At 35.0% G+C, this 25143-nt stretch overlaps 1 protein-coding gene and 1 long non-coding RNA gene across 9 annotated transcripts in view; one reads left to right on the top strand and one right to left on the bottom strand.

The window, feature by feature from the left end:
- LOC106874710 (uncharacterized) overlaps positions 1-17873 on the top strand; it is a 32946-nt gene extending 15073 nt beyond the window's left edge. For 2 of the 8 annotated variants that reach the window (XM_089350812.1, XM_089350814.1), the window contains exons 2-3: positions 5232-5361; positions 16439-17873. In XM_089350812.1, coding sequence (XP_089206938.1) covers positions 16593-17819 — 1227 coding nt within the window. In that variant the 5' untranslated portion in view covers positions 5232-5361; positions 16439-16592 and the 3' untranslated portion in view covers positions 17820-17873. The other 6 variants (XM_052967092.2, XM_089350813.1, XM_014922536.3 and 3 more) reach the window with 6 other exon arrangements.
- On the bottom strand, positions 17849-25133 carry LOC149136060 (uncharacterized). The gene is made up of 3 exons (XR_016241519.1): positions 25014-25133; positions 19937-20080; positions 17849-17953 (listed from the first exon to the last, which is right to left on the bottom strand). It is a non-coding gene; the product is annotated as an uncharacterized LOC149136060 (long non-coding RNA).
- Positions 25134-25143: the final 10 nt, after the last annotated feature.

A 25143-nucleotide genomic window follows, 5' to 3' on the forward strand; every position in this document is an offset into this window, starting at 1 on the left:
TACTTTCTTCGCCAGCTCGAAGCAGTTGGTAATGATGTGATGTAGTGAAATATTTTTGTATATACAAGTAAATGCAAGTGTCGTTTAAATAAATTATTTAAACTACAAACCGATGTTTTTCCATTATTTTACTTTGAAGTCGTCCACATGCCTATTTCATCTGCTATCTCAACATCTTGTGCTACACCATTTCCACTACATATATATTACCAGTAATACACACACGCACGCACATACATACATACATACAATCCGAAATGTGCAGTATCATATATCCATCACGGCTGATCGTACCAATCGGTTTCGCGTTAGGAATACAACGGAGTGTTAGGTAACAATCCGATTATATAACATTATGTTCATCAGAGTTCGCCAATATGAAAGGGAATATGGCGACTGCTACTAGTAATATATATATATATATATATATATCATCTTCCATGTTACATCAAGCGAAATATCCCGTAACATGAAATTGACTTTTCTATTGATTTTCACATTGTAAAGTGGTGATGCCAACAAAACTAAACAAAACGATCGCTTACATGTATAAAAATAACTTCTAAACAATATATTTATACACAATAACATTTGAGGACAAATACGCCTAGCAATAATTTTTTTTAAAATCATAATATTGTAATAGGATATGTTCTTAACACAGACGTTGAGTACTATGTGAAGGATGGTGATAGTGGAATGAGAGTTATTGACAGGGTGAATGTCACTGCTTCTATCATATAGTACATCAACATCTACTCGAGGGTCGATGAACATCTGAAATTGTTCGATATTTATGGTACATTATCTCGTTGTACAGCTCAGGGTAAGAACTAAGCTCATTTTAAATTCGTTTGTAATTTTTGTATTGCGTTCACGATTAGGGTCCTTATCAGTAAAAAACATGCAAAACATTCTCTGTATCATCACTTTAGCAGTATTCATTACGCGCGGGCGAAATGCTTAACGGTATTTCGTCTGACTTTACGCTCTGAGTTCAAATTCCGCCGAGATCAACTTTACCTATCACCTTTTCGGGGTCGATAAATAAAGTACCAGTTGCGTACTAGGGTCGATCTAATCGACTGGCCCCCTCCCCCAAAATTTCGGGCATTGTGCCTAGAGTAGAAAAGAATATTCATTACTCTCAATTTAAGTGGAGTTTGAATTTTTTTGTTCTTATTCTAACATTAATTCCTCCTTTGATATACTTTCTCTATGAGACACTAGATACTCAGTCACATTTTCCTCTAAGGTTTCTTTAAACCCTACAATATCTACGAACGTATCAGTATCCTTCGATCCTTACACCCAAGAGTCGTCCCATTTTAAGCACCATACTGGTTAGATCTATGAAGCCAGTGGTTCTAAACTATTTTTTTGTCCATGGATCCATTTCATTCCTACTTTACATTTCTAGCCATTCGATATATATAAAAAAAAAAGCCCTACTGTATTTTTATAATGAAATATTATTAGGAATGTATAAAAGTTAAAATATTTCGTGTATTCTAGAAGTATAAGCAATTTATTGCACATAAAATTTAACCAGAAAATCTTACATGGACCCCCAAGGGCCATATGGGACCCAGTTGAAAACTAGTGCTCTAAACACTCAATGGAGTAACTTCTTGAGTACAGAACTTAATTTTCATTAACGAACAAAATTAATTTCCATTTTGACCAGTATAACGTAAAATTTGACAAAATCACGCGATGTTTTCTAATTTAAGCTTTAATTTTGGCAAAAGCTTAGGAAAATGTTACCAGCTTAAACAGCATTATTAGAAATGCATCTTTAAACTCAAGTTATTGTACGTATTGTATGGTTAACAACTTTACAATATGAATGATGCAATTGGTGTAATAAATTCTTTGTCAGTGTAGCGCTAAAATAGTCAGAAAAGTCTAAAACTCAGAAACAACAGAACTCGTAATTATTATGGTGGGGGAGCATTCACTTTTGTTGATGGGGTTTTGACTTCATTATGTTCGCCCAAAAATCACTATTGTTGATGATAATTCTTGTCAAGAAAAGCAATGAGTTAAATACAAAATTCATCGTATTGACCAAAATGGTTTGATCTAGAGATAAAGACTAAAAAGCAATTCGAGAAGTCGGAAACGAATATTTCACTACTGGTCTTCCGTACAAGAAATATTGATCAATGCTATTTATACTCATAATACCGGAATGGTTTACTCTTTGGTAAGACAATTCTAAATTATTTACTTAATGATTATAATTGTATTCTAATACTGATTTGAGCTGGGGGGGGGGGATCTATATATTCTTCGCTAATATAAGACACTTGAACGACAATAATGAAAGCTTTTAATACCATCGCAAGGCTATTCTATTCTCTCCCAGACTGAAATCAGTGGTTAATTCTCCTAATTATGATGAATGATGACAGAGAAATCTAATTCAATTGTAGTTTTTACCTCTGAATATGTAACAATTGATAGATAGGGAAACACCTTTTTCGCTATCTTCCCTTAAAAGATATTAAATATTTATCTGCGTCTATATTCTTAATAATGACCAGATGTGTCCCAGTTCTTGCCTTATATACAGCACTTTAGATATTTCATATGCCGACCTCGTGGGCATTATATATATTCACCACAAAAGTTAAATAATATCTTTTAAAAAATTAAATAAAACAAAACTGCGTGTAAAAATGAATATTATTATGTTCGCTTAAATAAACTTGTTGGTTTATCTTATTGTCTTTCAAACTATGTAAGGAAAAACAATTAAAGCATCAATATCTAACTAGTACCATCAAAAGCTTCCTCCTTTGCAAAAACTTTCACTTTTGTCGAAACTGGAGGAATAACTGGTGTTTGTTGACAGCTGGCTATTGTCAACAATAATCAACAATATTACAAGTATACTTGCTCTCTGCAAGCGTTACTACTTTAATAATCAGAAAAGTATTTTTAAATGGGATATTTGTACAACATTGAGAGTTTTAAAATATCAATACCTGTCAAAATCTACCTAAATTTGATAATTACCGTATTTGATGGTTTCAAATTTAAGCACAAGGGCAGCGATTCGGGTAAGTGGGTAAGTCGATTACATCGATCCCAGTGCTCAACAGGTACTTATTTTATCAACCCCGAAAGGATGAAAGGCAAAGTCGACCTCGCGGAATTTGAACTCAGAATGTAAAGGCAGACGAAATGCTACTTGGCATTCTATCTGGCGCGTTAACGATTCTGCCTGTTCGCCGCCTTAAGTTAGACCTAACTTTAATGCGCTAAAAACTTTTTTCCTGGATAAGCTCTGCTCAGATTGAAGTGTGTCTTTTATGTCATCAAATACGGTATTTATTAAAATAAGAGAAACTCCCATACAATAGAAAGAAATTACCTAATGCGCCAAAACCTTTGGAAGGGTTTCCAAAGTTCTTCGGAATTTGTATGTTTTTAGCTTTGCATATTATGAATAAAAAAAAAAGAAAAAGGATGAGAAAGGTTGTCTGCCTCTCCACCGTGTAACTTTTCAAATTTAAATCACTTTGTTCTTCTTCCTCTCCTCCTTTGTCTCCTCTTCCTTCTTCAGATTTACGTATAAACATTTGAGATTAGGATTTTTCAAAATTGTTGCATAACGTAATCCCGACAAAAAATTTTGAAGATGTCAAAACGGAAAATTTACAACAGAAAAGCAAAAAATTAACCCCTCCTAAGTTTTTTTGTTTTTTTTCCTAACTCCGAAATTCGTAATGTCTAAAACATACAAATCGGTGAGCTGACAGAATCGTTAGCACACCGGGCAAAATGCTTAGCGATATTTCGTCCGTCTTTGCATTCTGAGTTCAGCCGACTTAGCCTTTAGTCCTCTGTGGATCGATAAAATAAGAATCAGTTGAGCACTGGGGTCGATGTAGTCGACTTACCTCCTCCCGCAAAAATTCCAGACCTTGTGCCTGTAGTAGAAAGGAATGTTTTGAGATGATATTTTCTTTTGCGATGGTGGGCGGGTAGCTGTGTGTGTGTGTGTGTGTGTGTGTGTGTGTGTGTAGTTTACTTCGCAACCATAAGGTCTCCGGTTCGAACCCTTGACTTGGTACCTTAGGCAATTGCCATTTTCTCAGGTTAACAGATACTTTCTGAGTTGTACAACTTGATTCTGCCTGAAGGATTGCGTCAAGGGTGTACATATCTGTGGAATGCTCATCCACTTCGGCATCAATTCAGATTGAACAACTGAATCCTCATTGTCGAACAGCCGGAGGTCCACGACCCAGAATTTCTTGATATGAATGTTTGCAGTAATTCAGTGAAAAAAGACATGATTTACAAAAGTAAACAGTAAAAAAATGGAGAGAGAAATAATAAAGTCAGTAAATACATTATCAGCATATAGTGCAGACGTGGCTGTATTGTAAAAAGCTTGCTTCCCAACCACATGGTTCCGGGTTCGGTCTAACTGCGTGGTATCTTGTGCAAGTGGTCTTCTACTATAGCTTCTTACTGACCAAAGCCTTGTGAGTGGACTTGGTAGATGGAAACTGAAAGAAGCTTGTCATGCGTGTGTTTGTCCTTGTTCCCCACTACCGCTTCACAGCCGGTATTGGTGTGTTTACGTCCCCGTAACTTAGCGGTTCGGCAAAGAGGCCGATAGAGTAAATACCAGGCTTAACAAAAAAATAAGTACTGGGGTTCATTCATTCGACTAAAAATTCGTCAAGGTGGTGCCCCAGTATGACCGCACTCTGATGACTGAAACAAGCAAAATATAAAGATGGCAGAGTTAAAAAGTCACGCCAGGTGGAAACTGGTGTTTCCATCACCACCACCTGGATGAGTCGATTCATATCTTCATCATATCTATTGTATCCAGTAATGGTGATATTGGATCATGTCTTTAGAAATAGATACCCATAAACACCACCTGTTATCAAAGAACCAAAATATATTTTTTAGTCCAAGGGAGATAAATCTAACTTAGCAACCGGGATTATCCTACTTATTGTTCCGATATGGTTTCTTAAATTGGCATTTAAATTTTAAAAACAAGATACTATATTTGTAATCAACAACGATATCGAGATGTAAAACAATAAATGAGTCTGTTAGGAATCATTACAGTAGAATTGATCAGGGGTCAAACTTTAAGCTAAAGGCTTTATGTGTTTTTGAGTATATATTTACCTTAACTTGTCTAAAATATCATCCGTCATAAATTTTTTTTGTTTGTTTTTTGTTTTTTCCAGGATTTACCGTCACCAAAATCAAGGCGAATACAATTAAAGGTTGAGTCGATTCAGATCTTTAATAAATCTATTGTATCCAGTAATGGAGATGCCTTTAGGAATTAACAGTTTTCACGCCTTATTAAAACTTGTATGTATTAAATAAATGTTACCATTTTCATGTAACAATTATCATGCAAGCTCAGCATTTAAGAATATAGATAGTTATGAAAGTTTTTTATAAGTAAAAACGTATCTCAGCCTTAAAGTAGAATATTTACTTCTTCATATGCTGAAATTATCTTCCAAATAGTTTTCTTTACGGTTCACATGTAAATTCATTTTAGAACAATCTTTCCATTCTTCAGTATATGGAAAAGAACTTTGCGTTTTTCTTTTAAAATAAACTCTGAGCTAGTACTTCTTTTTTTTTTTCTTTTTTTTTTCATCAACTCTCAGGGAAAGAAATCACATTATTACATCACATCTACTCACTGATATGGCACAGCTAAAACCTTTGCAATCTTTGTATTAAGTTTATGTTCTTCTAAGCTCATCATAATTATGTGTCACCTTCACTTACTTCTGCTTGATGCACCTGTCTCTCATCCCAACATTATTTCCAGATTCAAAACACTTTTCTCAATCTTACTTCTCCAGAGCCTTACCCTTCTAGAACTCCTCTTTTATTTATGTTTTCCCAAATACAAAACTTTAACAATTCAAAGTGAATATATCATCTAGATATACCACAGGGAATGTCTTTCAAGTTTTAATGAGTTTATAGCAAGACCAATTTTTATTATGGCATATTGAAGACGATCAACCTTTTATAGGCTCAGCATAATAATCTGTAATGGTTGGTTGTCTTACCTATCATGTGAGTTCTGAACATTGGTTGAGTATTACACGGAATTTGGATCACGGATCCAATTACGTTGTGCATAATACATTCTCAAACAACTAATCTGAATGTGCTCTGGAGCCTACCCTTTTTCTATAAATTGGTGTAACAAATCATCTATGAGCATAGGGAAAAGTTAATTTCTTGTATTATTTCCTCAAATGAACACGCAACATATTATATAATGGTATGCAAAATTTCACAGTAAAACCAAACGAGATGTTATTCTGCGCTGTTAAAAGTTATTGAAACATCACTGAAGATTGTATTCAGCTAACGTGTTGGGAAAAGTCAGCCTAATAGAACCCATTCCTCTCTAACATGTTTATTAAGGTTGGATATTAAAATCACAAGGTGAGAGTGAAATGAAATCACTTAACTTTGTCAAGAACCTGTGTCACACACTCCTTTGAAGTTTATTATCTACATTTACAAATGTTCCAGTTTAGAAGAGTCCATAAAACTATGGCTACCAACTATTTTTTCTCAAGTTAACTAAAATATTCAATGTTAATGCATACAACAGTGTAGGCAGCCATCACTCGTGAATGAAACCATAGTACATGCTACCAACTTATTCACAAATGATGACTGGTTAACATGTACCACGGTTTGGAAATTCTTTTACGTGCCTATGAAGTTGCAAGCAGATATAACCTCCTCTGCTCTTCATCTTTGGCCCAACAGAACATCCAGGATGTGACAGTAGAGAAATAGAGGGATGCACTAGCACTCAGCTGGAACTCATTTCAGTTGAGTAGACTGGAACAATGTGAAAAAGAAGTGCCTTGCTCAAGGACACAATGCACCACTCAATCCTGGAACTGAACCCATGTCCTTATGATTATGTGACAAACACCCTAACCATCATGCCATATGCCTTCACTGCATACAATTGAAAAGCAAAAAATGTAGCACCAACTTGGCTGGCAAACATGACCTAAACATTTGAATATGTAAGTCACCTAGCTATAAAATGGTACCATGGGTGGGTATATCCTACCATTATAAGCAGCATTAGAACTGTATAGTTAATTTTTTCTCAGCTTTGCAATGCTACATTCAATCCTACTGTGGACCAGAATAATGATAGAAGCATTAATATTGTTTCCCTATCAGTATCATATCAAAGTGATAATGACTTCTTACATATGAACAATACCTCAAATATGTAAGAAAAATTTCAGTTAATTTAATGCACATGAATACATGGATGACATAATATTCTATTAACCTTGAAGATATGTGAGTTGAACTCAAATATACAGTAATTACAAGTCATGTAAGATATTTTAGTCTTGTTTACTCTTGTTTCATGCTGTAATAATAATGTCTAACTTCATGCTGTAATAATGTCAATAACAATGGTTTCTAATTTAGGTACAAGGCCAGCAGTCAACCACAGTACTTAACTGTTACTTTGTTTTATGAACCCTAGAGAGTTGAAAAGCAAAAGTTGGCCTTGGCTGGAGGTAAGCTCAGAATGTAAAGAGCAGGAAAAAAAACTTGCAAAACATTTTTACCAAAGCTCTAATGATTCTTGCAATTCACTGCCTTCATAATACTGTCAAATCCTTTTCAAGACAGCTCATCTGCCACTGGCTTTCTTCTGGCACCCAGCTCTTGCATGTAGCTCTATAAACTGTATACAGCAGTGTTCCACCTTTTGGGCAATGATTGAGAGTAGTCAATGGTTTTTCTGGCACTCAGAGAAATTCTGTCAGTGATCAGGTTGTGGTGAACAGGAAGATGATACTGAGCAAAACTCTTGGGTATATATCTCAGAGCATGACAAGCTATGCAGATTATTGAGATTATCCCACTGCATCCTTGATATACTTCCAGCTATCTTTGTCTGCCTGCCACTGATTCAAGAAGTCATGGAGGAGAAAGTGATACTGGTCATCTAGCACAGCTCTCCATCTCTAAATGTTTAGTGCAATTTCTTCAAACCACAGATGACAGACCTTTCATTGTGGTGGTCATGGTATCATGTCTCTACAACAATGAAATTATTTTCACTTCCATAGTTTCATTGCATAGAAGATGTGGTATAGGCAGAAGTGGTCATAGGTCTCTGCTTACTTGTATGGCTACATACTCCATTCTTCATACTCTTAAAGAAGTTATGTTGATGTACAAGATGAGCCTTGGCCATCTACAAAAACCAAAGAGGGACAGGATAATAATCCTTTCTGCTATAGGCACAAGACCTGAAATTTTAGTGGGATGGGGGCTAATCAATTATATTGACCCCAGTACTTGACTGGTGCATATTTGATTGAAGCATTTTGTCCAGCATGCTAACAGTTCTGAAAACTCACCACTTTAGAGGAACAAGACAATAATAATAATGGTTTCAAATGTTGGCACAAGGTCAGTAATTTTGGGGGTGCAGCTAAGTTGGTGACATCAACCCCAGCACTCAGCTGGTACTTATTTTATCAACCCCGAAAGGATGAAAAGCAAAGACAACCTTGGTATAATTAGAACTCAGAACATAAGGATGAACGAAATGCCACTAAGCATTTTGTCCAGCAAGCCAACAATTCTACTAGTTCGCCATCTTACAAGATAATAAAGATAATTATTATACAGCTCTCTCACCTCACAGGCCATTCACCAATACTTTCCAACATGATTGTAATTTACTTTCATTATATCTGACACTGGAATCAACTTCCTATGCATTTCTGTCATTATCAACATCTATTTATGAAAAAGAGAGATAATCTCAAGACCCTAGAATTCTCCAAAGTTGACATGCCACTAAAGAAAAGAACAGGTTTGTTATCTAGAGATAGGAGAATAATTGTGGACATGCATTTCTATCTCAATAGGCATCATCAGCTCAACAACTGTTCTACTCTACAGACTTATACAAAAAGAATAGAACACATTTATAGGCTAGGTAATTTGCATAAATTAAACTAAAATGAGTTTAAGAGAAATAACTCAAAGTGGCCAGTGGCATGTATATGAACAGCATTGGTAAATACATGTATATCAAACACCATACAACATAAATTCACACACATGCCTATAGATGTATATATAGTTTTTACTAGTTACTATGCTATCAGGTTTCAACCTATTCAAGATGAAATAGAGCCTTCAGCACAAGCCTACTACAACAATCACATTGATATGCTCAACAACTTCTCCTCCCCTTCTAAATATACGTTGTAATAGGGGTTGTCTCCCTTCCTCCCCTCCCTCTAACAGATGTTTTGATGGACAGACAGATCAGCTTCTCTTATAATGTGCTAGCTCAAAAACTGTATTCCGTACAGACTTTTAGGCTTGCTCCTGTGGAAGGCTAACTGGGCCTGAGATAAATTCATATACATATATGAATAATAATCTTTTCTGCTATAGGGACAAGGTGTGAAATTTAGAGGAAGAGGAAACTTGATTACATCAGACCCAGGGCTCAACTGGTACCTGTTTTATCAACCCTGAAAAGATAAAAGGTAAATTCAACCTTGGTGGAATTTGAATTCAGAATGTAAAGATGGAAGAAATGCTACTAAGCATTTTGTCCAGCATGTTAATAATTCAGCCAGCTTGCCACACCTTACATATATAAATAATAATAATCGTTTCAAGGTGGTGAGCTTGCAGAATAATTAGCATGCTGGGCAAAATACTTAGCAGCATTTCATCCATCTTTATGTTATGAGTTCAAATTCCACCAAGGTTCACTTTGCTTTTCATCCTTTTGGTGTTGGTGAAATAAGAACCACTCAAACACTGGGGTAATCAACTTACCCAGTTCTCTGAAATTACTGGCCTTTTGCCAAAACTTGAAACCAATAATAATCTTTTCTACCGTAGGCACAAGACCATAGTGATCAACTGATACTTATTCCCTCGATCCCGAAAGGATGAAAAGCATAGTCAACCTTAGTGGAATTTGAATTCAGAAAATAAAGTTGGACAAAATGCCACTAAGCATTTTGTTCAACATGTTAATGATTCCACCAACCTGCTGCCTCACGTATGCAGATAATAATGGTTTCAATTTTTGGCACAAGGCCAGCAATTTTGAGGGAGGGAGCAAATTGATTATATTGACTCCAATGTTCAACTGGTGCTTATTTTATCAACCCTGAAAGGATGAAAGGCAAAAGTGACCTCAGAGGAATTTGAACTCAGAACATGAAGCCAGTAGAAATACCAATAAGCATTGTGTCTGGCACACTAATGATTCTGCCAGCTCACCACCTTACATAAGTAAATAGTAATAATAATAAAGATTATATGGCATCGATTTCCGTAGAATGAGGATATGGTAATGTTAACCAGCAGTTATTTGAAAAGTTTTGATATCTACTCATTGAGTAATATTTTGCTAACTAGGCTTATAGGTATCACAATTTGAGTCAAGCAAAAATATATAGTCAGCTATTATTTACTACCTTATATCTTATCTGTTTGATTTGTTACTAAAATTATCCCAACTAACAAAAATTTTGCCACTTTTCAAGATGAGGTACATTAATTTGAATTAATTAAAATACAGGTATAATTGGTACAAGATTTTATTCTTTCAGTAAATATTTCGTACCTCAGTGTGGAATAATTTTTTTTCCACAGTTTTTTTGGGTGCATTCAACATATCTGAACTCAAACCTGCCGCAAGCCACTTTTTTTCTGGAAAAGAAAGGTGGAAGGGGTGGTGGGGGCTTTGAAGTTTCCCACCAAGGGAGTTTTGTTTTGCAGGTTTTTTTTTTTTCTCAGGTTATTTTGCATGGTTTCAACAAATGTGACATCGAAATCATGTGTAAACAACTCCTTTTTCCAGAAAAGGAAAAATTTAGCTGCATTTCTAGCATGCCCTGCTACCATGAATCAGCTATTTGCATTCACACCGAAATATTTACCAACTTTTTCCTTCCATTTATTTTTTCCATTTTATGGAAGTCAATATTTTCTCTGTTGACATCCACCTCAGCAAGATCACGGATCAAGTGGAAACACATCAACTACTGTTCCCTCTTGACAGGACAAAGAAATTTCCCGCTGTCTTTCCAAGTAACAAGTAGGTGGCTTTGGTTTTAAATCCAGGCAAAGCCAAATGAGATCCTACAAGTTATAATAATAAGTGGCGTTGTATCGGGGTTGAAAGAATGACACGTACAATATTAAATATGCTAAGACAATCTGAAAACAATAGAAACTTTTAAATGTTTACCAGGTTTTATGAAATTTTGAGTTAACAGAAGTTAAATGTAATAGAAGTTAATTAGTCTGATAATGATTTTCAAACTTAACTTAAAAGTTAAATTGTTAACAAAAATGTTAACTTCGTTAATTAATGATTAACGGACTTACATCCAGCTCTGTATATATATATTATATTATATATATATTGTCAGTAGTTCATATATCCAAAAAAGAAGCACACATTAGAGCTGTAATACATTCTTTAGAAAGTTAAAGCTATGGCCGGTCATAAAGTGACTATTGCTTTCGCAACTATAAAGCACTTAGCAGTATAGGAGTTGTGTATACTGTTAAGTACTTTATAAATGTGAAACTAATGGTCACTCTATGACCAGCCATAACATTTAACTTCTTGAAAAAAAATATACATACATATATATATATATATCAGGTCATCCCATAAGTTCTGTCCGAATTTTGAATAAAGAAAACAAGTGATCAAATGTTATATTTAAATTTAATTATCAATGTACTTTCCCTGATTATCTATGACTTCCTTCCATCTACTTACAGGCTTTTTAATCTCATCAATGTAAAACTCTTTTGGTTTCAAAGCGAAGAACTCTGAAATGTCAGTTTCAACCTCCTCCTGGCTTGCAAAAGTTATGTCCCCCAAATAATTCTGTAAACTACAAAACAAATGGTAGTCTGAAGGAGCAAGGTTGGGAGAATAAGGTGGGTCATGAATTTTTTCCTGACCAAGCTCTTTGATCTTCTGTGATGTGATCTTTGCGGTGTGGGGTCGTGCATTGTCCTGATGAAACATCACTCCTTTTCAATTCACTAAAGCAGGTCTTTTTTTCTTCAAAGCTTGGTTCAAACGCTCTAATTGCCGACAGTAGACTTGAGCATTGATTGTTGCATTAGGTGGTAACAATTCAAAGTGAATTACTCCTTTACAATCCCACCAGATAGAGAGAAGAACCTTTTTTCCATGAAGTTCCCTTCTTGGTTGGGGTTGAGCTTTTTCCATTTTACCAAGCCACTGTTTACCAACGTTTAACATTTTGATAGAAGATCCATTTTTCATCACCAGTCACAAGTCTATCCAAAAAGGGTGAAATGAGTTCGCGAGAATGGAGAGAAGAGCAGATGTTAACTCGGGATTTGCAGTTGCTTTCGGACAATTCATGAGGCACACATTTTTCAAGTTTAGGAACCTTTCTAAGTTGTTGAAGATGACAATGAACAGTTGTATGGTTTGAACTAAGCTTTATTGCCAATTCTTCAACTGATAATGCAGGATTTTCTTCAAGTAATGCCTCAAGAAGCTTATCATCAAACTCAACTGGACATCCTATTCGATCTTCAACTTCATTGGATACTTCCATGTTAGAAAGGGTTTTAATCAAAGAAATTTTAATTCTATTATTCTGTAAAATAATATTTAATTAGTTTAAATGTCCACAAATGCATAAAAATAATTTTTAATTCCATTAGACATTCTAAAATACTATTAGATTTCATTCAATTTTAAAAAAGGTAAAATTGGACAGAACTCATGGGATGACCTGATATATATATATGCAAAATAGGATTATTTCTGTAAACATCACCTTGGCAAGGAATGAGCTGTTCAAAAACCAAGAAATAGCTCCCAAATCTCCCTCAGAAACAAAAATAAGAGCTCAATGGCTAACAATGTCATCAATATAGAAAAGATAGAACGGTCAGGCTGACTGAGGTTAACCAACTACAGCAATTTCATTAATATCCACCACAATACTCAGGATATCTGCAAGCCTGTTGACCAACTATTTAATGCATCTGACACCTCCACTGGCCACTTCCAGAGATGCTGTTCACATATTTTCATATACCCATGAATAAGCCAAGGAAGTTTCTTTAGCATTGCCGAGCTGGGTAGAAATAGCTGTCAAATTCATTCAAATGACTCCCTACTATCTTGAACAAAGGACACATTGGCCAGAGTATTCCTATATTAACAAAAACAAAAAAAAGAAATGATCAGAACTCAAGCATCTTTGATCATAGGATTGTTCAGTCAGATGTCACTTGTTTCTAACAGTAACAGTATACCCATAACATAAGAAGTAACATATCCTTGTTTTGCACAGCTTCTCCAAAAAGCTTAAACAAACTTCCTTTTTCTGATTACTCTCCTTCCTGTTCTTAATGCTCCTTTCAATTACAAGCATTCAGGAGTATCCATAAGTTTCATGTTAGGAGAAAAAAAATACAGTTTAGCTTAAAGCTGTTGACTATGGTAGCTCCTACTAAAATTAGCATAATGCCTTGTTGATTAGAGAACCATCAAAATAACTACTTTGATATATTTAGACCTATTCCTTCAGCCATGAATATTTATCATATGGAAATAAAGTAAGATCAGCTAAGATAAGAATTTAATGCAAAATAGAAAGGCATAAAACTAAATATTGTATGACATTTAGTAAAAATAATGATAGGGAAAAAAATATTTCTTATATGTTCAAGTTGGTATAATCAATAGGGAATAAACCAGAATATTAACGATACTTATTTTATAAGTCTTAATGGAATTTAAAATCATAAGCTTAACCATCTCTGAAATTTTCTTTTATACTTTCTGATAAAACGTAAACCAATGGACATTTTATGAACCTGTTTTCGTATTAAATTTACTATGTTAAACATAATTTAGAATAAACATATAATTTCTTTAAAAAAAAAATCCCATGTAAAAGATTTATTTGACAACAATGGTAAATATAATCATATCTATAGATTTCTAATAGAGTAGAACTAGTAAAAAATAAAATAAGCTCTTTTGTCAATTTCGATCTTCCATAGTTCTCATAAACTTATCGTTAACACGTGATAGTTATTTTACCACTTGATAAGCGCCTCGTTGGGTTTTCTCTCGTTTTAGGTAAGTAATGTTCCTGAAGATTTTATATTTTTTTACTACGATGATCATCTTCTTGACTAAAAGAGCAATCTATGCTGTTATGCACTCTATCGCTTCATTAAGCAAAAGCAACTTAACTGATGTAAGAATACCAGCTTAATGTTGTGACTTCTGCAAAACTTGTTTATCCAACACGTTTTCTACTTTATAGAAAAGTAGAAACAACATTGTTAAAAGTTAAGAAAAACCTTTCGTGTGTGTACACCTTCATTCAATTGAAACATTTGTTTATTCATGATCAAGCACCATCGTCCATTATACGATCGAGCTTTTTATGTTGATGGTCAGTCGATTTCCCAACATTTCATTTCTACAAAACTATAGAATGTTAGCGTATTTTATCTTATATTTTGTTGTTAGCAGTATTTTGGCCCGTATATTCAGTTACTTAATGATATTTTGCTTTTGTATTATTGTAATTTTATTCTTTACCAATCATTTTTGTTTTTCGATACACCTCTTTATATTTTTTAGAACATGATGTTAACTTTATCTTATAAACACGCAATGTCTCCAATTATCAAAGTTTTAGAATATCATCGTGTTTATTTCCTCTATATATAAGTAATAATTTTACAAACCCCGAAGACAAGTTCGGTTCATAAAGCATTGTTCGGTTTATAAAGCATTGAGATAATCTTCCTCCCTCTTGGTAGGACACGTAACTTTTCATAGCTAGTTAAACCAAGTAAAGTAAAATTTTCTGGACAAAAAATGGTCCAGATGGACTATATGTAATCTGAACCTTTCCCCCCTTATTTTTTTTTTTACGGAATCCCACGTTTTAGGCTATGGAAATTCCGATTCTGAAAAAAAATTTTCAAAAATCTCAATTTCGATCCCCCCCACCCCGGTTTTTATATAGATCCACAGGGTAAACCTAACCGTAACCCTAAACCTAACCCTAACACTAGTTTTGTGAGATTTGGCTGTTATTTCTAGCATGTAAATAGCCTGGTTGGTGGGGGGGGGAATTGAAATGTTTCAAACAATTTTTTTTCAGAATCGGAATCTCCATAGCCTAAAACGTGGGATTCCGTAAAAAAAATTAATAAGGGGGGGGGGGGAGGTTCAGATTACATATAGTCCGTTTCCGCCCCAAAAATAACTGAGTGATTTCAGATCTCTATGAACCAATTATCTAAGTAGGATTATTACGGTTTTCACTGGGTTACAAGGTTGCACTTCTAAAATGTACGCAAGAAAATATCGCGGGACCCAATTTTGATCCATGTATTTTTGTGGCTTGCGATCATTAAATAAATATTTTAGGGTCCGGTGCATTGATTTGCCCTGTGACCTATAATGCTTATCAGGCGGCCCTGCACCTAACTCTCAAATCCCCAAAGTACATTTCTAACTATAAATAAGTATTGTAGAGTATAAGTTAGTGACTTTGGGAAAAAGTTACGAGTGTTTCAATCGATTGAAATCCGGAGTTCTCCTGCGAGGAGAGGAATGGGTTCCAAGTTGATTTGCTCCAATCATTATTGATGTTCTTATGACCCAAGGTAATTGTTGGCACTCCGTCGCTTACGACGTCGAGGGTTCCAGTTGATCCGATCAACGGAACAACCTGCTCGTGAAATTAACGTGCAAGTGGCTGAGCACTCCACAGACACGTGTGCCCTTAACGTAGTTCTCGGGGATATTCAGCGTGACACAGTGTGTCAAGGCTGACCCTTTGAATAACAGGCACAACAGAAACAGGAAGAAAGAGTGAGAGAAAGTTGTGGTGAAAGAGTACAGCAGGGTTCGTCACCATCCCCTACCGGAGCCTCGTGGAGCTCTAGGTGTTTTCGCTCAATAAACACTCACAACACCCGGTCTAGGAATCGAAAGACCCAAGGTAATGACAGTCATTTATTCTGTCAGATTACAATAAATAAATAAATAAAAACATTGTGGGACTAGAGCTACAAAACAATTCCTAGTTTGTTTTGTTTTTTTTCTCTCAAAACATTTCCTATTTTAGTAAAAAAAATTTGGGAAACTTTTTGTGAGATAAATATTTAGCTAGTTGAAATATATTTTAATGTTTACTATAGAAGAGCACAAAAATCTTGTATTATCATAATCTAACTGGAACATTAGAAAAAGCATTGAGCTACAATATAATTACACTTTATATATCTTTGATGTGCATATACAGCTGCTATCATTCATTTTAATTTTGCTTTGCAGGTTATATTTTTTGGAAAATGAAATTACCAGGAACTGTTCGAGATCAATTTAATTGCAATAATCTCAATGATAAAAAACATTCATAATAATTTTCATTGAAGTTCATTTGAGAGAATTAAACCAAAGGGGAATTATTTAGAGTAATTTATAGGAAATGTTTCTTCCACAAGAGTCTGAATCTTCAGAACCAGATACACAAGCTGAGAAAAGATTATTTCCTTGCTCAACATGTGGCAAAAGGTTTTTAAACAGAACACATTTTAACATACATCAAAGGACACACACAGGAGAAAAACCTTTCAGTTGCGAAACTTGTGGTAAAAGTTTTTCGCAAAAATGTCATCTAATACAACATATAAGGATTCATACCGGGGAGAGGCCATTTCAGTGTGGTGCATGTGAAAAAACTTTTGTTCAAAGTTCTCACCTTAGAAACCATATTAAATCCCATTTGGACGAATTTCCTTTTACATGTGAGATGTGTGGTAAAGGGTTTTCAGAAAAGGTGGTTTTAGATGAACATATAGAAATGCATGAAAGGGAAAAGTGGACCAAACAGAAGATACTCACAAAAAATTCTCTAACTCCTCTTGTTAATACAGAATATATGAAAGCTTGTCAAGAAGCAAACATTTTATGTTGTGACGTATGTGGAAAAGATTTTCCAACAGTTTCAAAGCTTAAAACTCATAAAAGATTCCATGTTAAAGAGAAAAGAGTTTCTTGTGAAATATGTGGGGGAAAATTTTTTAATGGATCTGATTTAAGTATACATCTAAGAACACACACTGGAGAGAAACCATTTCATTGCGAGGTTTGTGGGAAAAATTTCTCCCAAAGTCCTCATCTTATACAACACATACGAATACACACTGGGGAAAATCCTTTCCCCTGTGAGATATGTGGGAAAAACCTTTCTTCTAGATCACACTTAAAAATTCATAAAAGATCACATACTGGAGAAAGGCCTTTCCATTGTCAAATTTGTGGTGATTCATTTTCATGTAGTTCTCATTTAAGTGCACATATAAGGATACATACTGGAGAGAAACCCTTTAAATGTGAGGTCTGTGGAAAATATTTTTCACAAAATTCTCATCTTACACAGCACAGGAGAACACATACTGGAGAAAAGCCTTTTTCTTGTAAAATCTGTGCTAAAGGATTTACTTTAAAATCTGGCTTGAAATTTCATCTCCAGAAACATTCATGTTCAAAGACTTTTCATTGTGAATTTTGTGAGAGAAAATTTACAAATAATTTCCGTTTTATACAACACTTAAGAACACATACTAAGGAAAGGCCTTTTCTCTGTGAAATATGTGGGAAGAAATTTTCACAAAGTTGTAACCTTAAACTGCATAAGAAAACACATTCTTGAAAGACGATTTTTCTATCTATCTTTAGAAATCCATTAAATATTTCCTCTTCAATATTTCTTTTTTCTTTTACTTCTTAAATGACAACTACATTTTTAACTCTTCTTAAATTACAATGTCAAGATGGTTGTTGCACCTAATTGGAGAGAAAAGGTTGGATACAGGGTTTACAATGAGATACAATGTAGATAATAAAATGATGAGAGGTAAATGCATCAGATGAGCTGAGAAGAAAATTTATGAATTAGAAAGTTCAAAAGAGCAGAGATTATGGGAGAAGTAGGTTTTAGCTTGACTGAGAATTAGGAGTCTAGTACATGTGTAAGTGTAATGAATGCATTCTCTTGCATATATGAGCGGTGTACCACTTAGGTATATGAGGTCTGATCAATAAGTATCTGGACTTTGCTTGGCAAAGATTGACTTTGAACTCTGCAGTGCATGCACACTAAGTTTTAACATTCTAGCTCACTTCTACTGTTTACAGCAGTGCTTGGAAGGAAAGTATGTAGCATGTGATTGTCACATTGACCATGACAAAGAAAGTTGTCATGAGAGTGGAAATCGTCAAATTGCCATCCATGAGTTATCAGAGGATGTGCAGATTAGTTACAGTTCAGTTCAGTCTATTATCATTGAAGATTTAGGTATGAGACATGTCTGCCAAGTTTGTACCAAAACTGCTTTCAGCTGACCAAAAAGACACTCACATTTCAGTTGCACAAGATCTCCTTGATTGTGTTGAGAACAATGGAAACATTTTGAAAATTTTGCATTGGCCTCTGAGCAAGTATTGCCATGCTTTTGGCAAAATTTGATGCAGATTTTCTGCTCAACTTTCACTGTCATGGTCAATGTGACAATCACACGCTACACACCTTCCTTCCAAGCACTGTTGTAAACAGTGGAAGTTAGCTAAAAAGTTAAAACTTAGTGCACATGCACAGCAAAGTACAAGGTCAATCTGTGCCAAGTGGCTTCACTTTGCATGCTTTAGCTTCGTTACTATGGCAACAGTCTGGATATTTATTGTTCAGACCACATATATCTGAACCTTGTTGAGCATTTAAAAGATCTGAAGTATTTGGAGGTAGAAACTTTCCTTTCTTGACTATATAAGGTTTCCAGGTAGAATCATTACAGATTATTTGTTCTTTCATGAAGAAAAGTGCTATTTTTAATCTGTAATATTCATTGGTAAAAAAAAATAGAGTTGTGGTGTGAATCCTAGAGATGTCTCTTAAGATCATATAACAGGTAGCATTTGTTTAATATCTATACTATGTTAGAAGGTCTGATTTGCAAATTTAATGGGAGATTGTGTGTATGTTTTATCTCTCTTGAGAGAAAGAGAGAGTTTAGGACAAAATAAGGAGTGCTTTCATTAACCTAGTAATTCAGAAACATTATTGAAGTAAAAAAGGAAAATGCAATGGAAGTGACTGTGTCATATGGTTAGATGAGTTTGAAGGAAAGCTTTGTCAATGCATGATGCACTAGAAGGGATTATAAATAATGCTTCAGTTTTGAATGTAGTCGATATGCAGATTGCTTTGCCAGTAGATTGATCTGCTGCTAGACATTGTGGAAAATGGTAACTTTGCCTTCATCAGAATTTAACAGAAGAGAATTTTTGTTTGTGATTTTGTAATGCAGCTTCATTGTCACTAGGATAATTAATGTCTTCATGAACATAAAAATGTTGAAATGAATGTCGTAGAGAATTAGTGTGTTTTCGGGTGCTGTACTGAAACTTCACTTTTCAGGTAGGCTAGTGCATTGAGTCCTTATCCTACTTTCCCTCCAGCTGTCACAATATAGCTATTCTGCTGTGTTGAGGCTGAGAAGATGTCTATGTCTGCTCACAACTACACTGGCATCTTAAACAATTAGCAAAAGTATTGATTTTGTATAAAGGTCCTCCTGAAGATGATGGTTGTAGAGTTTTAGTAAGGTTTATGTTGTTGAGATATTGACTCTATTTTAATTCACTTGGCAGCTATGAGAAAAGCAAATGGAATGAGAAGCAAAATTGAAACATGCTGTATTCACTGAGTAAGTTTGCATGTTGGAGAAGTGTTCTGATGAATTTTAAAATTTGAAAGCATTTAAATCTTACTGTTTTCAGTTGTAATTTGCTGGTATTAATATCAGAAAAATAAAGACAGGAGAATTGCAGAAGCAGTAGATCAATGAAACTATAAGTTCAAATCCTTACAGTCAACTTTGTCTTTTATCTTTCAGGGATGATATTTGAACAGACCTGTGATTAAAAGTAATGAACAAACAATACATTTATAAAAGTTAAATCCAACAGTGGTGGCTACAATAGATAAATCTGCCTTAAACACATACAATTTCTTTAAAAGATGTAATTTTTTTTTTTCACATATTGTGATTTTTATCATCATCATTGTTTAATATCTGCCTTCCATTCTGTCATGGGTGGGACGGTTTAACGAGCCGGCCAGGCAGAAACCTGCACCAGATTTCTGTAACTTTTGGCAGGATTTTTACAGCTGGATGCCCTTCCTAACACCAACCACTCAGCAGAGTGGACCTAGTGCTTTTTACATGGCACAAGGTCTGTTTTGGCAAGGTTTTTACAGCTGGATGCCCTTCCAAATGCCAAACACTTTACAGTGTGGACTGGGTGCTTTTAAGTGGCACCTGCACTGACAGGGTCACCAAGTACAGGTATACCTCACCCTACAATGTTAATTGGTTCCAGGAGACATGAATTAACTTGTCACTAGGCTAAACCGATAATAACCATTCCCAGTTCTGTACTTTATTTATGAATGCATTTTCAATAATACATGGTTAATAAAAAAACTATTTTAAGCTTACAAATAAATAATTTTTATTTTTTAATACAGTAAAAGAAAAAGTAATCAAAATTTACCAATAGAATTTGATGGTGTTTACCATACATTGCGGACGCTTTATTTATGAATGTGGTTTGTAATAAGCTTAAAAAAACAAATTCAGTAATTATTATTATTTTGCAATAGTAAAAAAACAAAAATTATTTTAAATTTACCAATACATACATACAATATCATATGTTTCCTTCACTAAGCTACACTACTTTATGGTGTGTATCTTAACATTTACTATATGTATTTTAATATGATTTTATATGCTTTTATTCTTATTTATTGTACAGTAACATGATTTTATGTGCTAGTGATTTTAAAATTCCAATATTTGTGGCAGACATGTAAAGTCGAGTAAAATAACTTAACTTGACTTTTATTTTTCTATATATTATTTTTGAAACCGATGTATAATTGAGAACGACTTAAGCCGAGGTATTCTTTTCTTTTATTCTGTATGCCTGTACTTGCAAGACAAAAAAAAATACTCTTTTGAGAGGGGAGGAGGCATTTAATTTTTAAAATTGTTAAAATTTATCTGAGTTGCTATAAGGGTGGGATTATAGGCCGCTTCCTGAAATTAGTGGACATACTGTAGATGTGAATGTGCAATTCTGTAAGCAGAATTTTCATAATGATAGGATATCCCGATATTCCACTTTAAGATCCTTCAACATTTCTATAAAATCTTTTATTCAATGCCTTTATATTTTAGGAAGTTAATACAGTTTGTTACAATTTTAATCACATATTTCATTCTTAGAGAATATGCATATTTGCATCCTCCAGTCTTGCTAATTTCAGCTTTTTAACTACATGAAAAGAGGATACAAAGTTTCTTAAAATATTTTACGATGAATAGTAGAGATTACCTCTACCATTTAATCTCTACTTTGTTTTATAAGAAAGACTATGCATAGGAATTTTGATTCAGTCCTTCAGCATCACACTTAAACAGGTGTCCTCAACTATTGCCTTTAAGCTAACTAATGGCATGTGAGCAGAATAAGTCGACAGAAACTGCATGGATGCCTATCATTCGTTCATGTATGTATGCATGCATTAATACACTTGTGTGCATGTGTAAAAGTTGCTATTTTCACTTTCTGCACAAGACTGTCTGAGCAAAAAGTGTTATATTTACATTTCCTCCTGTAGTTCTGTGCTCTAGAAAAGTGGAATTGAAATCTCCCCTACATATAAACAGGTAAGAATTGGAGACAGAAATAGCATCTGACCATAAAAATACTACCTCTGATAATATCCATCCAACCTCTGCCAGCATAGAAAAGTGGACATAAAACAAACAAATGAAAAGTTAAACTAAATGAATGGAAATAACTTTTAAACATTTACAAATTTGAAACAAATTATCAAAATTTTAACTATTTTGGAGATTTAGTTGTGATTTCTAGCAGGCTGTAGGTAATTCTATCCCTGCTAAGGACTGTGCCTTGCCTCTTAATTATTATTGGAATTCAAGACAGGATGCCCCTAGGAGCTCCTCTATGCTGATGACCTTGCGCTAATTGCTGAGTCACTATCAGAACTAGAGAAGTTTCAGGTGTGGAAGTAAGGACTAGAATCAAAGGGCCTTAGAGTCAACCTAGCCAAAACCAAAGTCCTAATAAGTAGGAAGGTAGACAAAACACAAACCCCTTTCAGGTAGATGGCCCTGCTTGATCTGTAGAAAAGGCGGGCGTAGGTAGAAACTCTATAAGATGTACCCTGTGTAACAAACATTAGGCCTCACCGAGGCAATGACTTGTGACCAAGACCTTTGGAAATATGCAGTGCGTGAGAAGACCCGGCAAGCCAAGTGAGACCATAATCCGAGGCCTCTGCCAGGGGTGTAGCCAGCCCACTTATGCATGCCTTTCCTTCATTGGACACTAAACTCTGCTTGTGAAGACCTGTTGAGGCAAGTGAAATCAAAATTAAACCGAATTCGATGACTGGCACCTGTGTCAGTGGAGTGCTAAGAGTACCATCCGAGCGTGATCATTGCCAAAGCAGCTGTTTGGCTTCTGTGCCAGTGGCATGTAAATAGCACCATTTGAGCGTGATCGTTACCAGCATCACCTTACTGGCACATGAAAAAACATCCGAGTGAGATCGTTGAGAGTGCTGCTGGACTGGCTCTTGTGCAGGTGGCACGTAAAAAACACCATTTTGAGCGTGGCCGTTGCCAGTACTGACTGACTGGCACATAAAAGCACCCACTACTCTCTCGGAGTGGTTGCCGTTAGGAAGGGCATCCAGTTGTAGAAACTCTGTCAGATCAGATTGGAGCCTGGTTCGCCAGTCCTTACTCAAATCGTCCAACCCATGCTAGCATGGAAGGCGTTAAATGATGATGATGATGAGGTAAGCTCATCATATTTGGATGTAAAGCTAAAGCAAAAGTTTAAAAAGTGGGTGCAGGTGAAGTATACTAATACCAAGTTTTGTTGGTAAATAAGAAATACTGAGTTATTAGAATCTAAAAGAGAGTTCATGGATATCAATTCATTCCATGAATTTTTTGGAAATACCTGTTTTCAGACTTCATTGTATTTGTATCTAGTTGATGAATCACTCTTTCAAAGCAACAAACCCTTTTTGAAGGCTTGTTGTAGATGCTATTTACAGCCATTCTGCTAATCTTTTGAAAGGCAAATCGAAATCATTTATTGCCGATTTTATCTTAGGATACTAATTTTCACCTCTGGTTGTTCTAAGCATTGAGTTTACAGAAAATAACTCTCTCCCATTGCAAAGTTTGTCAACTGCCTTGTTTCTTACATTGGTCAAATTATGATTCTTTTACTTGTTTCACTCATTTGACTGTGGCCATGCTAGAGCACTGCTTTTAGTCAGACAAATCGACCCCAGGACTTATTCTTTGTAAGCCTAGTACTTATTTTATCGGTCTCTTTTGCAAAACTGCTAAGTTACAGAGACGTAAACACCCAACATCGGTTGTCAAGCAATAGTGGGGGGGACAAACACAAACACGCACACATATGACAGCCTTCTTTCAGTTTCCGTCTACCAAATCCACTCACAAAGCTTTGGTCAGTCCGAGGCTATAGTAGAAGGCACTTGCTCAAGGTGCCATGTAGTGGGACTGAACCCAGAACCATGTGGTTGGGAAGCAAGCTTCTTACCACACCATTTCTTTTTTATTAACCAAATCTTTACAAATAAAATACACCTGCTTTTTATTTACTTCTAAACAATTCAGTGAACCTTATATAAGTATTATTGCTGGCAACTTTTTTTTTACTCTTGTTAGTAGTAGTTCTAGCGTAACCAACAAGCTAGCAGAATTGTTATTGTGCCATGCAAAATGCTTAGTGGTATTTCTTCCAGTTTTACGTTCTGAGTTCAAATTCAACTGGGGTTGACAATGCTTTTCATCCTTTCACGATTGATAAAATAACTACCAGTTGAGTACTGGGGTCAATAAAGTTGACTAACCACTGCCCACAAAATTTCAGGCCTTGTGCCTATAGTAAGGAAGAATTTATATGTACTAACAAAGAAATAGGTGCTTATTCTATGCATCCCTTAAAATCCAATGTTTTTTTTTGTTTTTGTTTTTGCCTCATTCAAAACTATATCAAAGGGTGAAATTTCCTTGCTGATTGAGAGACACGGATCTGCCTGCAGGCACAAGTAATTCTTAGATTTTGTCTTGGGTGACAAAAGAGAACTGAATCTAGATTTATCGAAGTATGTTATTGTAAATGGAATGACATAGTTTGTGGTTTTTATCTCCTCAAGATTAAATCTACATCGGATCTTTTTGGTTTGACGGGCAACACTTGTTTTCTTAACGAAACACTTTCAAACATGGGATACTGGTAGAATGTGTCATATAAACAACGGCACTAATTTTATTCAAGGGAAAAGATCCCATGACACCGTTGTTTACATTCCACGGCACTAATTGTTTTCACCTCAATAGACGTCAATGATTGGTTGAAATTACCGAAATACGACAACTTTTTACATGAAATAACTTCGAATACAAAATTTTTTATCTATTCTATAACACAAAATATACAAGTAGTGTTTCGGTACCAAAAACACTACATAAAATATAAATGAAAAATGTTGCCCGTCAAACTAAAAAGATCCTCTACATCTACTGAATAATAACGTTCTTTGTGTGCTTTGATATAATAATGAATGAAGGGTGTGGGAATTTCTGTTCTGTATGGTCACGCAACCTATTAGAAATAATAGCCAATCTTCCCTGAAATTACAGCCATCCGTCTTGAAAAACGAAAAGGAGACACAATAGATAATGTAGCCCTAGATATACTCTACCTGAAACAAAAACGGGATAACCCCAGACGGAACATCTTTGATTATAGTTCCGTTGGATCAGAGCTGACCAAAAAGACTGAGGAAGGAAATCTATTTGTCGTTTTTTTAGTGGTGATGGTGGGGATTCTAC

This window comes from Octopus bimaculoides, chromosome 4 (genome assembly GCF_046866305.1).
Source record: "Octopus bimaculoides isolate indiv1 chromosome 4, ASM4686630v1, whole genome shotgun sequence".
Taxonomy (NCBI): Eukaryota; Metazoa; Mollusca; class Cephalopoda; order Octopoda; family Octopodidae; genus Octopus; species Octopus bimaculoides.